The following is a 13,925-nucleotide window of genomic DNA, read 5'->3' as shown; positions in this document are numbered from 1 at the left end:
AGAACGTCTGTGTCTTGGGCCAAATCCAGAGCTTCGTAGTACCTCTCCCTATGACACTGATGGCATGCAAGATAATTTTAGTGTCAGCCTCCTCATGGGAACGATAAAGAAATTCCACTGAACAGTGTAAGGCAGCAGCTTCATTGTGCTATGCAATTCTTTACACGCTGGAGCATTTTTCCTGTAAGGTGTGCAGTGAAGTCATTCTGTGTGCAAGTATGAGACAGCATCTTCTTCACTGCAGCACTGGAGATGTTCATGGATTCAACTCTTTTGTACTGGACAGGTGCAATACCATGGAGTTTCTTCTTTCTAGTAATATTTTTGAATTGATTCCACTGCATAGGTATGAAACTCGAGGTGGACTTCGTCATAGGTCCATTATTTTTTCAGTAGCCTCAAAATGAAGTGCTCAGCCAAATCTCGGCAGGTGTGAACTGTTCCTGGTTTGTCAAGAGCGTGTGCTTTGGCCATTTCCCCACCCACTTCATATACCTTCTTGTCTTCTTAGACAAGCTCTTCAGCTGGTGGGGGAAGGAGCAGGATTGCCAAGCTGGAGACTGCTGGAGTGACTCCTGGAGCCACAGGAGAAACTCCCATTCAGGAGATCTTCACCCTGACCCTACGGGGAGTGCAGTGAACTCCCAAAGACAGAAGAAGGCCCCCAGCGGGTAAGGACCCTATGCAAGAAGTAAGGAACGAGGGCCTGTGCAGAAGCCTCCCAGAGCAAGTGACTGGGCATGGTCAGGTTTTCCCACCCTCTGGGAGACAAACCTCAGGAGACTCCTTTACATTACTACAGTCGGTATTCTTCTCATCTGGGTCCTGAGCCAAAGCCCACTGCAGCCAATGGGCTGATATGTAGCGCTCAGCTCAGGAAATACTAATAAAGTGTTGTCTGTTCCCTACCCTGAGAAGCAACGAGAGTGAGAATTACAGGACCTCTGGATGTAGGCTTCTTGCTGGAAGATGGTAGCAAGCTTTGATACATACAGGATCATCCTTAATATCCAGATGGGGCAGAGCAGGGGTTTCCTTTTGTATAATCACCACCCGCTGTGTTAGGATCTTTCATCCCCGGAACTCCTGATCATTCAGAGACTTTTGCATAGTTCTCAAGCTGTTTGATTCACTGATTTTCCCATAGTCCATGGACTGTTTTTAAAATAATTCTCTGGGTCTCCATCACCACCCTTTCCCTTGTTTTTCCCCCTGTGTGCTGCAGACAAGCGCACAGATTTTCCAGTCTCATGTCCACGATAGATGGTTTAAGTGGCAGAGCTTTGAATCTGCTTTCCAGCCTGGCATTTTAGGGTTGCTGGTTTAAAGCCTCCAACAGTTCTTTAATGAGAGCCCTCCAGTGGCTGGAAAATAGAGGCAACTTCTGCAGGGACTGGGCCAGACTCAACTAATCTGGTGCAAGGAGGTAGAAACTACATATCCTTGTACTTATTGATCCCCAGCCTAAGCCGCGGTGCGGGGAATTCACCAGGGAAGGCAACTTTAAGTGTTGGAGATTCCAAAGAACCACCAGTTGTGGAGGCTGGTGAGAGGATTGAGTCCTGAGTACACCTCCTCCCCAACCTCACTGCTCACTGCATTACCGGTTCACCCTTGGATTTCTAGTACATTCTTTATTTATCTCCTTCTCAGACAGCTCAAGCAGCTCACAACACTTATCAGTGGCCTGGTATAAAGAGGGTTCAAATAAAAACATAAGAACGGCCATACTGGGTCAGACCAAAGGTCCATCTAGCACAGTATCTTGTCTTCTGACAGTGGCCAATGCCAGGTGCCCCAGAGGGAATGAACAGAACAGGTCATCATCAAGTGATCCACCCTCTATTTATAAATTGATTATAAACTAGGGAAGAGTTTGTATTGAGACATTGCATCCTTGCCAGCTGTAGGCCTTCAGTCATCATACATCAGGCCCTAAAAATATCATGAGATAAAAAAAAAAGTCATGGTTTGTAAGCCAAATAATACATGTAGGGTTCTTTTTTGCCTTCTAGTTTCTGAGCCTTTCGGCTGCATTCATGTCCCCTTTTCCAGCTTCTCTCTGCCACCCTGGGGACTAGAAACTTTTTGTTTTTTTAAATGGAGGAGGAGATTCTTCTGATATTATTACTGTTTGTATTAGCGTAATCATGGACAAAGACCCCGTGTGCTAGGTGCTGTACAAACCTAGAAGAACAAGGACAGTCCCTGCCCCAAAGAGATTACAAGCTAAGTAGCTGTGAATCTTGATTTCAGGAGCTGGGGCTTTAAAAAAAAAACCCCACCAAATATTGCAAGACTTGAGATAAAATGCCACGCGCTGGCAAACTGACATTGCGCTAACCTCACTGCACCGCTGCCAGTTCAGACTCGCACCCTAAGAATTTGGCTGGAGTAGGATTTAAAGATGTGAGGTGAGCACATTGTAACACTCTTGAAAAGCCTAGCGTAGGGGAGGTACACTGTGGCAGATCCTAAACGGGTGTAAACCAACCTAGCTCCAGCAATGGAGCCATGATTATTTACACCAGTTGAAGATTGGCCCCAGGGCTATTAATACATGCTAAACTGGTCAAATCAAACTCAACCCGTGGGTGTCAGCGTGGAGGGGGTGACTCAACCCGTTTCGTGCATTTTAAAGGCAGTGTCCTTTGTCTACGTTAGACTTTTCAAACATGTTAGTTACCAGGTGTTAGCCAACATGTGCTAACATCACACTTAAAATCATACTTTATATAAAGTCTGAGTCTCTTTTCAAAAGTCAACCTGCTTTTTTAAGAACATTGTAAATATTTTTCACTCTTTGCCCAAGACCTTTTATGGCAGATTTCCGACCAAAGCTGTTTTGTACTATTCAAGTCAAAGCACTAGGAATTTTTTCTTTGATTGTTTTTGAGTGGACTGACCCTAAACAACAACTGGGCTACTGGAAGCTAGTAAGTTCAAATATGCAGAACTGCTTTTCAGCAGAGTTTAACTGGAGGCGTGCCTCTTCTTTCTGAACCTATCATATTTATGGACAGATTCTTTAATTTGAGTTTGAGTTTCTTTCTTAGAAAAATCTCATGTTTAATTAACATAGTTTCAGATAAAAGGAATTCAAGAAGAAAATTAAAAATGCATGAAGCTTCTGGAGTCATCCAATTACTGGGATGGCCACATAACTATGGCAGCCTGAATTTTACAAAGCAGGTGGAAACAGAAATTCAAAGATTTGCCACAATGAAATGCCATTCTATTTAGAAATCTGCTGTTTTAGAAATGTACATATGCATTTCTTCTTCTTGAACTGTCTCAGAATAAGGTAAAGATCAAACAGACAGACTGCCCTGCAAAGCGTACGCACGCCCCTTGAGAATGCTTTTTAAGCACAATTTGCTCTTTACTCTTTTAATGTTAAAATATGTAAAATCATCAGAAAAAAATGTTCTTTTTGCATTCAGGACTGCAATAAGAATTTGCAAAAGAAAGTTCTAGGTAATATAGTCCCAGAAACATGCTGTATGGATTGTAACTTTCCTGAATAAGAGAGGCTTGATTAAGTCACTAGGATACTGTTTTCTTGGCAAATACAGAACAAGGATCAAATCCTCCCCCTCCCCCAGTGATGGCCAGATCGCGCCCAGCTCTCCATCTTTGATGGAAATTGCACCATCTCCCAATTCTCTCTCTCTGGCTGAGGTCAGCTTTTGGAAGAAACCAAGGAGAGGTAGGCCATGACAGCCCCCATCCACTAACCACAGGGTCCCATTCTCCACCATTGGGTGATTTTACTGCTGTATTGAACATGTTTCTTACCGAGATCACACGTTCCCTCCTACCTCACCATGCTGCCCCCAGTCTTCAAACTAATCTTTATCTCCACCCTTCCCTCCCCCTCCTCTTTCCTGTCCCTGTCCCAGTGCACCACTCTACCCTTCCACTCCACCCTCTCTCTTTCCTACCTATTCATCCTCTGCCACCTCCTTTCCTTTCCTCTCCCCTCCCCTCCATCTGACCTCTCCAGCAATCTCTTCTTGCCTTTTTTTAAAAAGTAGCTTATAAACAGGTTTTAAAAATCCACGACCGGTACAGAATCTGCTACATTTTGTAATTAGTGTGAGTAACCTCACATTCGTTTTTATTTTAACATGCCCATTGTCCTCCCACCCTCCTAATGTGTGTCAAGCTCTCTTGTGAATATTCTTTTTAACAAGGGGCTCATATCTTACTCTATGTATTTGCACAGTGCCTTGCACTGTGGGCCAGCAGGGAAGTCATGGATGTGGGCTGGGAGAGATGCTGACGGTGAACTGGCTCTGACCCACAGTCAGAGGAAGAGATGTGACAGAACACAGACTGATCCAACTCCCAACCCCCACAAAAAAATGTTACCTCAAAAAAAGTCCAAAACATCCGGAATAATAATAGGGACTAGAACTGAATCTGATGATAATAGCACATAGATAGTTAAAGAGATACCATCACCTTCCTTCCATCCGTGGGGAACAGCCAACCACTGACACACACATTCTCATCAGCTGATTTTTGTTTAAAAAGTATGGACAACTTTAAAGAGATCTGTCTGAATTCAAAATATTTCCTAAAATGTGTTTAATAAAAACACATGTACGCAAGCAAAGAGAGACATGGAACATTATTTGTTCAACATTTATATGGCCAAACAAACAAGATATTAGATACACTGCAGAAATATGGACCCAAACACACAGAATAAAACTGCAGTTTCTGCAAGAGAATACAGCTTACATTTTCCCGCCTAAGCACATGTTAAATACGTTAGTCATAGAAGTCATCAAATTCATCGGCATACGTATCATGGGTTTGTGGTCGCAAAGCGGCTTCAATTTCTGAGTTGCTGTCATCAGACTCACCCCAGAAAGCTAGGAGAAAAAAATTAAAGCAAATAATAAATCAAAATGTTTTTATGCAACCATGTATTCACACACACTATAGAAAGCTTTCACGCAGCAGATCAGAATTAGGACAGACAACAGCTTTTCAGAAACGCTATGTAACTCATAAGAACGTAAGAGCTGTCATCCTGGATCAGACTATAGTCCATCTTGCCCAGTATCCGGTCTGTGACATTGGCCTGTACCAGCGCATGAGGGAGAGTGCACAGAACAGGGCAATTTTGGAGTGATCCACTCCCAGCTTCTAGGTCTAGGGTCACGCCGAGCAGGGGATGCCACTGATGGACTTATCTTCCATGAACTTATCTAGTTCTTGTTTGAATTCGGTTATTGCCATGGGATGTTGTGATGCCCAAAGTATAAGTTCCACAGTCAGTTGCATGTTGCGTGACCAAGTCCTTCCTCTTGTTTGTATTCAACCTGCTGCCTATTCATTTCATTGGCTGACCCCGGGTTTTTGTATTGTGTGAAAGAGTAAATAACACTTTCCTATTCACTTTCTCCACACCATTCATGATTTTATCTTGACCTCTATCGTATCCCCCCCCTTAGCTGTCTCTTTTCTAAGTTGACCAGCCCTAATCATTTTAGTTTCTCCTCATACGGAAGCTGTTTCAGAACCTTGATCATCTTTGTTGTTCTTCTCAGAACCTTTTCTAGTTCCACTGTATCCTTTCTGAGATGGGGCAACCAGAACTGCACGCAGTATTCAAGATGTGGGCGTACCATGGATTTATATAGTGTCATTCTGATATTTTCTGTTGTATTTTCTATCCCTTTCCTAACAGTTCCTAACATACCATTAGACTCTTTGACCATTGCTGGGTATAGAGCGGAAATTTTCAGAGAACTATCCATGGTGACTCCAAGATCTCCTTCATGGGTGGTAATAGCTAATTTAGAACCCATCAGTGTATTAGGCTCATTATATAGGTACAGTTGGTATTATACTCTTAGGTATGAATTTCCAACACACCGTGTAGCTTACAAGGCTTGTTATTTGTTAATTGGATTGTTGTGCACAAATACTGCACGCTGATTTAGAAAGTCCCACTTCATTGTTTCGCAAGGTAGTTTGATAAAACATTTCCACTCAAAGCAATTTACTTGACATCTGCAGTCTGACTGAATAGGAGCTTTGTCTGTTACACTCCACTTTCTCTATCTACTCGACCCTGAAGTGAAGTCACAATCACACTGACATCACAGAGCTGGCATGGAAATGGCAGTGATGTCACAAATAAAGTACCACCATTTTCCTGCAGGATCAAATAGGAATATACCAGAGAAACAATTTAAACACAGATGATTTTGGGAATTAGCAAGTGTAGCAAGAAATTTACATAAAATAACAGCGAGAGGAGCATTTTAATTCTGAAGTGAATTCGCTCATTTCAGCGCTAAAGAGAAAAACATGAGCATTACTGCAAGTTTAAAAATGTGGGGGGAAAAATACAGGAGAAGGGGAAATGCTGGAGAAATGCTGACAAAGATTTGGTTCAAGCTGGGGACTTGTCAACTCTTTGTTTAATAATTTTAACTCATTATCTTTCATTCTAACGAATGCCATGTAATAACCTTTCCCCCCTAACATTTGTCTGTGCTGGCATGTTATAGGAGGGTTGCTCATGAATGCAGGTCTGGCTGCTGCTGTGAATATTTTTAATAGGAAAAGAGCATGGAAGCATTTTGTTTTTAAAACGATAAACAGGAAAGTGACATGGACTTTACAAAAAGCTAGGAGGAGAAGATGGGGCAAATTCTGGCCCTACTGACTTTGGCAATGTCTTAATATAGGGTTAAAAGCTCCTGTCTGCTTCTGCAAGCATAGGAGACAGCCTACAGCAGGAGAAACCAGCTGGGGGAGGAGAAGCATGGAAATGAGGCTGCTACCTCCATGGCACATTCCTCCTCCTCTTCCCAGTTGCACGGAAGCCCCTCTGCAGGAGCCCCATGGGGGTTCATCCATGCTCCACCAGGTTCTTTCCCCTCCAGCCTTGTGTGTAAAGTGGCACAAGTTAGCACAGCCAGTGTGTGCAGTAACTATTTCAGCTTGACCCTCTCTCTTGTGCAATCCTCCACTCCAGATGGGCTTCTGGTGGTGGCTGCTTGATCTCAGCAGCCATACTGCCCGGGGCAATGGGAGCAGGGAAAAGGAAAGTGGCCTCCACATACTTTTATTTTAACTCATTCATTCTATTAAAAAGGCCTCAGAGCTCTTAGTGCTTTGGGCAATAATCAAAAATACAAACCATCTACTGCCCACAATTCCTGCAGGCTATTCCCTTCTTCATAGACCCCTGACTCCAGCGGGTTAGGGGTCTGACGCTTCACCTCTTCAACTGTGGGTGCCACAATGGGGGCAAATCACCCAGCTTCCCTAGCCTAAACTCCACAAACTGGCACTCGCGGCCTTTCCGCTCCATTGCAGGGGAGTCACCAGCCTAGCACGGTGATCGGAGTCTTCAGTACTCTTCAAATCAGGATTCGTCAACAGCATCCCCATCACAGCACAGATTGCCCATTCCAAAACATGTTCTCTGTGGTTAGGGACTAGAGGGCCAGTAAAGGTGGACTCCAGATGCAAAACACTCAGGTCCCGAAACTCCTTTCATTTACAGCAGGGCAAACTGGGGTAACTCAACCCAAGGCAGTGGAATTATGTTGGTGCACAACTGACGTTAGAGGAGAATAAGGCATTCATTGTGCAATGCGTCTATAAAAAGGAAGCTCACTTGCACATGCAAAGATGCACCATTGCGCACATACATTTGTGCACACAGCTACGGAAATAGCTCAACACATTGCTGGCAATTCTACATCGGATTTATGTGTTCAGTTGTGAGCTGGCACATGGAAACTGATTGTTTTATTTTGTTGCTGAAGTGCAACCCTCAAGAGCAGTACAAAGTCTGGGATCTTCCTGATCCTCAGCCTGGTTCCAGGGCAGGGACTTGGGCATGTTCAGTGGAGTCTTAGACTGCATCCAAAACAGCCCTGCTACCAGAAGCTGGGAGCAGTCCAGGTCTGTTCAGGGTAAAAGACAGCCCAGGACGACTAATGGTGTGTTTCATATCCACAAAACAAGGAACGTCCCCCCTAGAACTGCATTTAGTCTCTGAGGCTGCACAGTCCCACTGTCCTATAAAACTTCCATGGACCAAGAGCCAAAAAGGTCCTTTTTATTTCTATAGTTCCTTAAGAGTTAATATCTTCAGATCCTTTTTGCCAATTGCTAAGGCTCCTATTGCAACAGGCTTATGATACAAATTAGATCAAAAGCACAATAAAAAAAGACAACAGACGGAGGTGGGTGTATGAGAGTACTGGGGAAACATCAGCAGATGCAAGGAAAGGAGGCTAAGTTTGCCTGTAAAGAACAAATCAATTGAATAGATTAATTTGCTGTGTCTCTTGGGAGCTTACGTAGATTTTTTGTTTTTGTTTCATTCATGGATTGATTTTCACTCTTTACAAGGCTATGCTTGGTGGATTGCGATTGAAAGGCTCCAGAGAAAAATGATTACACATAGGGCCTGAAAGCAAGGGGGGGTGGGGTCGAATGGCAGTGGAGGGAAGACTGGTCATGGAAGAAGGCACAAATAGGAGAGTGGGAGAAGAATGTAAGGGGAACCACTAGGCAAGAGGCTTGAGGGGAGCAAGTGGAATGTCGTAGAGATGAGAGAAGGGACAGTAAGCAGGAGCAAGAAGATGTCCAGCACTCTGAAAGGTGAGATGCTCAAGGTGTCTGGATTGGGCCCCTAAACTGTGCTCATAGGCTGAATGTGATAGCTCCCTGTTATGCAGCAAGAGCACTGCAACTGATGAGAGACAAAGGAATTGCCATATAGATCAGATCTGTGGTCTGTCTAGCTCAGTATATTGTCTCTGACAATGGCCAGCACTAGATGCTTCGTAGAAAGATGCAAGAAACCTCTCATTAGGCAGATCTGGGGTGATCTGCCCTTTCCATTACATCTCCTCCTAATCCCTAATAGTTAGTGATTGACGTACACCCCGATACAGGAGGTTTAATACTCCTTTAAAATTTGTTAGCATTAACTTTTATAACTCAGGACATTCTTGTTATCCATATAAATGTCCAATCCTTACTGAATCTTGCCAAGTTTTTGGCCTCAGCCACATCCTGTGGCAAAGAGTTTCACAGCTTAATTATGCATTATATTAGAAATTATTTCTTTTTACTGGTTTTGAAGTTGCCACCTTTCAATTTCATTGAATCTCCTCTGGTTGCATCTGAAGAAGTGGTTTTTTACCCACAAAAGCTTATGCCCAAATAAATCTGTTAGTCTTTAAGGTGCCACCAGACTCCTCCTTGTTTTTTTGGATACAGACTAACACAGCTACCCCCTGATACTCTGGTTCCTATGTTATGAGACAGGGTAGACAGAAGCTCCTGATCCACCTTCTCAATATTATTGATCATTTTATATAGTTTTATCATGTCCCCCCTTATCCATGGTGCAGATTCATTACTTTGGCTTGCATATACAATATACATTACATTGAGAAAGACGTTTCTAAATAGCATAATATTTGTTTCTCACCTTTGGATTTTATAGTGGTTATTCTCCTTTTGCTTGTGTTCCTGCAAAACAAAGTGATATTTACATATTCAGAAGATGGTAAAACAGCATTAAAAGTTTAGGAATCAAGTCAAATCTTCTATCCAAGTTAAGATAGTAAATTTTTTAAGTTCTATAACTGCATCTCTATTTTTTTGGATTAAAAAAAAAATAAATGGTTCAAGGCATTTTAGAACACAGGATGGTAAAGTTTCATGCACAGCCATGACATTCAGGGCTAAATCGTCAACTGGAGTAAACCAGAATAGCTCCATTGAAATCAACACTGATTTACCCAGCTGAGGATTTGGCCCTGAATGTCCTTGCTGTGCGCGAAACCTTTACACTTTTAAAAATACATGACGGTAAAAAAAAAAAAAAAGAAACAAAAACAATCCCCACCACATTTCCTTATTTCCAAAACTGTTCTTAGAACTCAGCTACTGGGTTCCCATAGCATCACCCATGTCCCTATGTAAATGTGCAGCCTTTCGGCCGCCTTTGATCTACCTTGATGCATATGCAGTTGCAATTCTGTTCTGTTAAATGACTGATCTTGTGTCTAGAGCATCACAAACCCTTTTCACTTTCTCAAACAAGCTGGAATCATTTTGATCTTTTGTGTGCAGCATGTGTATTGTGTTGGTGCTGTGAAATAATCATGTAGGGGGCAATGATGTAGGAGAATTAACTGTTATATTAACAATCCTGTGATAAACACTAAAAAATAGCTTTTCAGTTGATTTTCATAAGGAAGGTTGAATAGGAGATATTTGTGATATGGCTGTTCAAACTGTTGAAATATAAACAGATGTCAATTTGAAACCCTCGCGACAGTTAAAACAGGACTTATTCTTATATCAATTAAGTTGAGATTTTATACACCTGTAGTATTCCATTAAAAAAAAAAAGAGAGAGAGAGAGAAATCCTAAAGATAATGATTTAAAGCCAAGGGTTTAAAAGAAATATTCTAATAACTATCACAGGAAAGTCAGTGAAAGATCCTAAATGTCAAAACATTTGTACAAATAATCTCTGAATATCCTTTACATTTTTTTTTTTTTTTTTACACTATTTTACACATTTCTCTGTCTAATTACAGAGGCTGACACTACAAATTCTCACTCAAGCAAGTAATCCCACTAGTGAGTAAGGGCTCAAGGACATGGGCTACATTTACTACAATCTACTAATGAACAACTGAAAAGATAAACTGCTCTCTTGCTTGTCAGTTAAGTTTAATTACACTCCAGCGATAACGTGTTTTACCCTTTTAAGTAAAAGAAATAAAATAACCTATTACACAACACAACATATATTTCTGTTGAACTTGGGCAAAAATCCTAGGTCTACAATACGCTAACTGTCCTCACTAAAAATGTCTCAGTTAAAGTTCAACCAAAATATTAAACTGAAGAGTTTACATTCATATATATGTTGTATATTACAAATGTTAAAAACCTGTTTCGTTACCAAACAGTCAATACATCTTGTTGAAGCAAATTATTTTAATTTATTAATCTTACAGTATTAATCTTACATTTTACACCATTCAAACAAAATCCATCCGAGACCCTTAGTCATGAATTTAAAGAACTCTTGCACACACAAAGCAAACAGTACCACATTTTGCCCTCAAGGTGAGGTTCATTAGACATTCAACTTTACAACCTCAGCTCCAGTTCAACAAAGCACTTATGCTGATGGCCATCCCTATTCATCTGGCAATGAACTTAAAAGATGTGCCTAACTTTAAGCACATGCTCAAGTCCCTTTTACTTTAAGTGGTCTGCACACATTGCTGAAAAGGGGCTGAATCTGGGGCTGAGGGCTCAGTCCTGCAAGGTGCTGAGCACCCTCAACTCAACATTTAGTTTAGGAGTTGACAGTCCGCGGCATATCTCAAGGAGGCACTCGACACCTTACAGATTCAGGCTCCAGAAATGGATTTCAGGAGATGCTGTTCTGGTTGCAGCATCGTTTTTTCCCTGGGATAGAATCAGTTGCCAGCTGTTGTTGAGTGAAATGGCTCCTGTGACGGACTGTGCGAGAACCATTTAATCTTTCATGTATTTCAGCAAAGCAAAATCATCAGTTGATAGCTGCTGTTTACAGTCAGTCTGCTTCTTCATCTTCCATTATCAATAAGTGAGGGTTGATTATTATTACACCAGGGTAGAGAGTTCAGGATGCCTCTGTGCCTGGCTTCTTTTGTCTGGCCCAGCCCCAAATACATACAAGACAGAACCGATCACCTGGACCCACATCCTTGAGTATGCCGGAGGATCACACTGCACAGCTCGGTAGCGTGGATGGAAAATTGGCCTTTACTTTCCCCAAATTTTGGGCTAGCTAGGTTTCAGAGGTCCCCTTCCAGAACTTAAAGCAGCATGAAACCAGCACTATGTTATGCTTTCTGTCAACGGCCTCAAGGGGACGATATGGTAGCCAGGGATGATCAGGGCTATAGGGAAGCCACGATCACAGGACCTTGGCCCCCTTCTATGGTAGCAGAAGAGAGAGGAGTAGTGTCTGAGTCACTCACGTGGTTCTAAACACCAAAGGATCTCTCCCCACTGGGATGATTCTCCCATTGCTGATTGCACTGACTTTAGGACCAGAACCCACCAGCAATATGGCAGGGAGCAGCAGCAGCATATCAGGATCTTGGCCTTGATGTGGTAGAACAGAGGATGGACAGCAAGGGACATGGCTACTGAAATAGGCATCAGAAGAGCGTTGGTAGAATTCTGGGACAAATCTGGAAAGTCTTTTATGAAAACACTGGCATGTACAAAAGGCTGGGGTATCGTTAGGAAATGGGAGACCAGAGGAATGGATAGTGGAGAACGACCGACTGTTCTGAATTCAGAGTTGCAAAAAGAAAACCTGTGGCAAGTCTCACTTCCTAAGCAGCCTCCTGAAATTAAATGTTGGCCAGTGCAGAGAAAAGATACAAGAGCTCTCTGTATTCCAGAAGGTTTATATTCGGAATCAGCGAATACAATAATGACAGTCGTCATCCAAACCTGCTTGGGAAGAATTGCAATAAGGGTCTATAAAGGAGATAAGTTGAGGCAAATTTATAGACTCTCATATCTCTCTACATGCTTCAATTTCTCTAAAATGCATCCCAGCATGGAACCAGTGATGTCTAGGTTCTATCAAAAAGCAGTTTAACTTCCAAATGCAAATCCAAATGCATCTATTTTTCTCTAGACCAAATCTCCCATTTTGATGCCTATTTAATCTGTTAAGACAAGGGCCTATATGGAAGATGCTCTGGAAACAAAAAGGAAGTGAAAAGTTCCTAAAGAAGAATATTTTTCCCCATAAAGAAAATTTCGATAGAGGTGGTCTAGATTCCCTTTGGTACATTCTACCAGAGTGAATCAAGTCAAAGAAGTTTCAGTGAAAAACAGAAAACTTTCTTTTATTTCTGTGCTGGATACATCTCTGGCAGAGAACTTGTTGAACCCTTATACCGTATGTTAAGTGAAAACAAAAATATGTTCCATCAGAAAAAACAAACAAAACTGAAAAGGACCTAGTTATAGCAACATTGATATTCCATAAAAATATGCCTGGAAGTAGATTGGCTAATCTTGTAAAATAGCTCGAAGCCTGTGCGAATCTATCTTGCAAAAACATTGTTGAGACACAATATCGTGCGGTAGACAAATAGAATTGTTTCTTTTTCACATGACAGTTCTTAGTAACCCTCACAGTGTGAGATAGCAGGTATAGAATTTCCTCCCAACAATGACTTGAGATGAAGTCGTGGTCCTTCTCCAAAATTACTCATTTTTCAAAAATGTCTAAAAAAGCTTATCCTTGATAAAATGTAAGCCTGACTACTTAATTCCAGTCTCCATGCAGTGACAAAATATCTCCATTCCTGGGCGGTCATATTTTTTTTTCCTGTGAATTAGAATAAAAACTAGCTTCAACCTGGGCTATTATTTCCTCCTGAAAAATAACTCGTTCAAGATAGGTGCAGCTGATGAAGATATTTTTCTGTACTTTTAATAAGCATGAAAAAGAACAGTTGGTTTACTTCTAATGGATCATTTCTGAAGAAAAACCAGACAAATGTACTTGAGGAAGATAAATGGAAACTTAAACAGATAATTATGACATGAATCTTGCTTCTATAAACTAGATCCAATAGTAATTTAATTAATAATAGAACTGAGGACTACATTAAAACTAAGGCTTCCAAGTGCAATCACATCTGAATTATGATATAAAGATCTAAGATGAGACAACATATGTTTAAGACCAGATTCTCTAGTCATCAAGCTGGCAGTGGATGGCAGAACATTTTACCCTCACGCACTACACCTGGAAGAACTGATGTACAAAGGGTGAAACTCACCCAGGTGCAGTGGTTCCATACAAGGCCTGCCGGACCATTTAAAC

General features: G+C 41.7%; 1 protein-coding gene across 8 annotated transcripts in view; it reads right to left on the bottom strand.

The window, feature by feature from the left end:
• Nucleotides 1-4,576: 4,576 nt before the first annotated feature.
• Nucleotides 4,577-13,925, bottom strand: part of KIZ (kizuna centrosomal protein) — a 99,083-nt gene continuing 89,734 nt past the window's right edge. For all 8 annotated transcript variants that reach the window (XM_043544133.1, XM_037896235.2, XM_037896237.2 and 5 more), the window contains 2 exons: nucleotides 9,485-9,525; nucleotides 4,577-4,883 (listed from right to left, as the gene is read on the bottom strand). In XM_043544133.1, the coding sequence (XP_043400068.1) occupies nucleotides 4,780-4,883; nucleotides 9,485-9,525 (145 nt within the window). In that variant the 3' untranslated portion in view covers nucleotides 4,577-4,779. The remainder of the gene's footprint in view (nucleotides 4,884-9,484; nucleotides 9,526-13,925) is intronic.

The sequence above is a fragment of the Chelonia mydas genome, chromosome 3 (assembly GCF_015237465.2).
Source record: "Chelonia mydas isolate rCheMyd1 chromosome 3, rCheMyd1.pri.v2, whole genome shotgun sequence".
Classification (NCBI taxonomy): domain Eukaryota; kingdom Metazoa; phylum Chordata; order Testudines; family Cheloniidae; genus Chelonia; species Chelonia mydas.
This window is presented reverse-complemented; position numbering and strand designations above follow the sequence as displayed.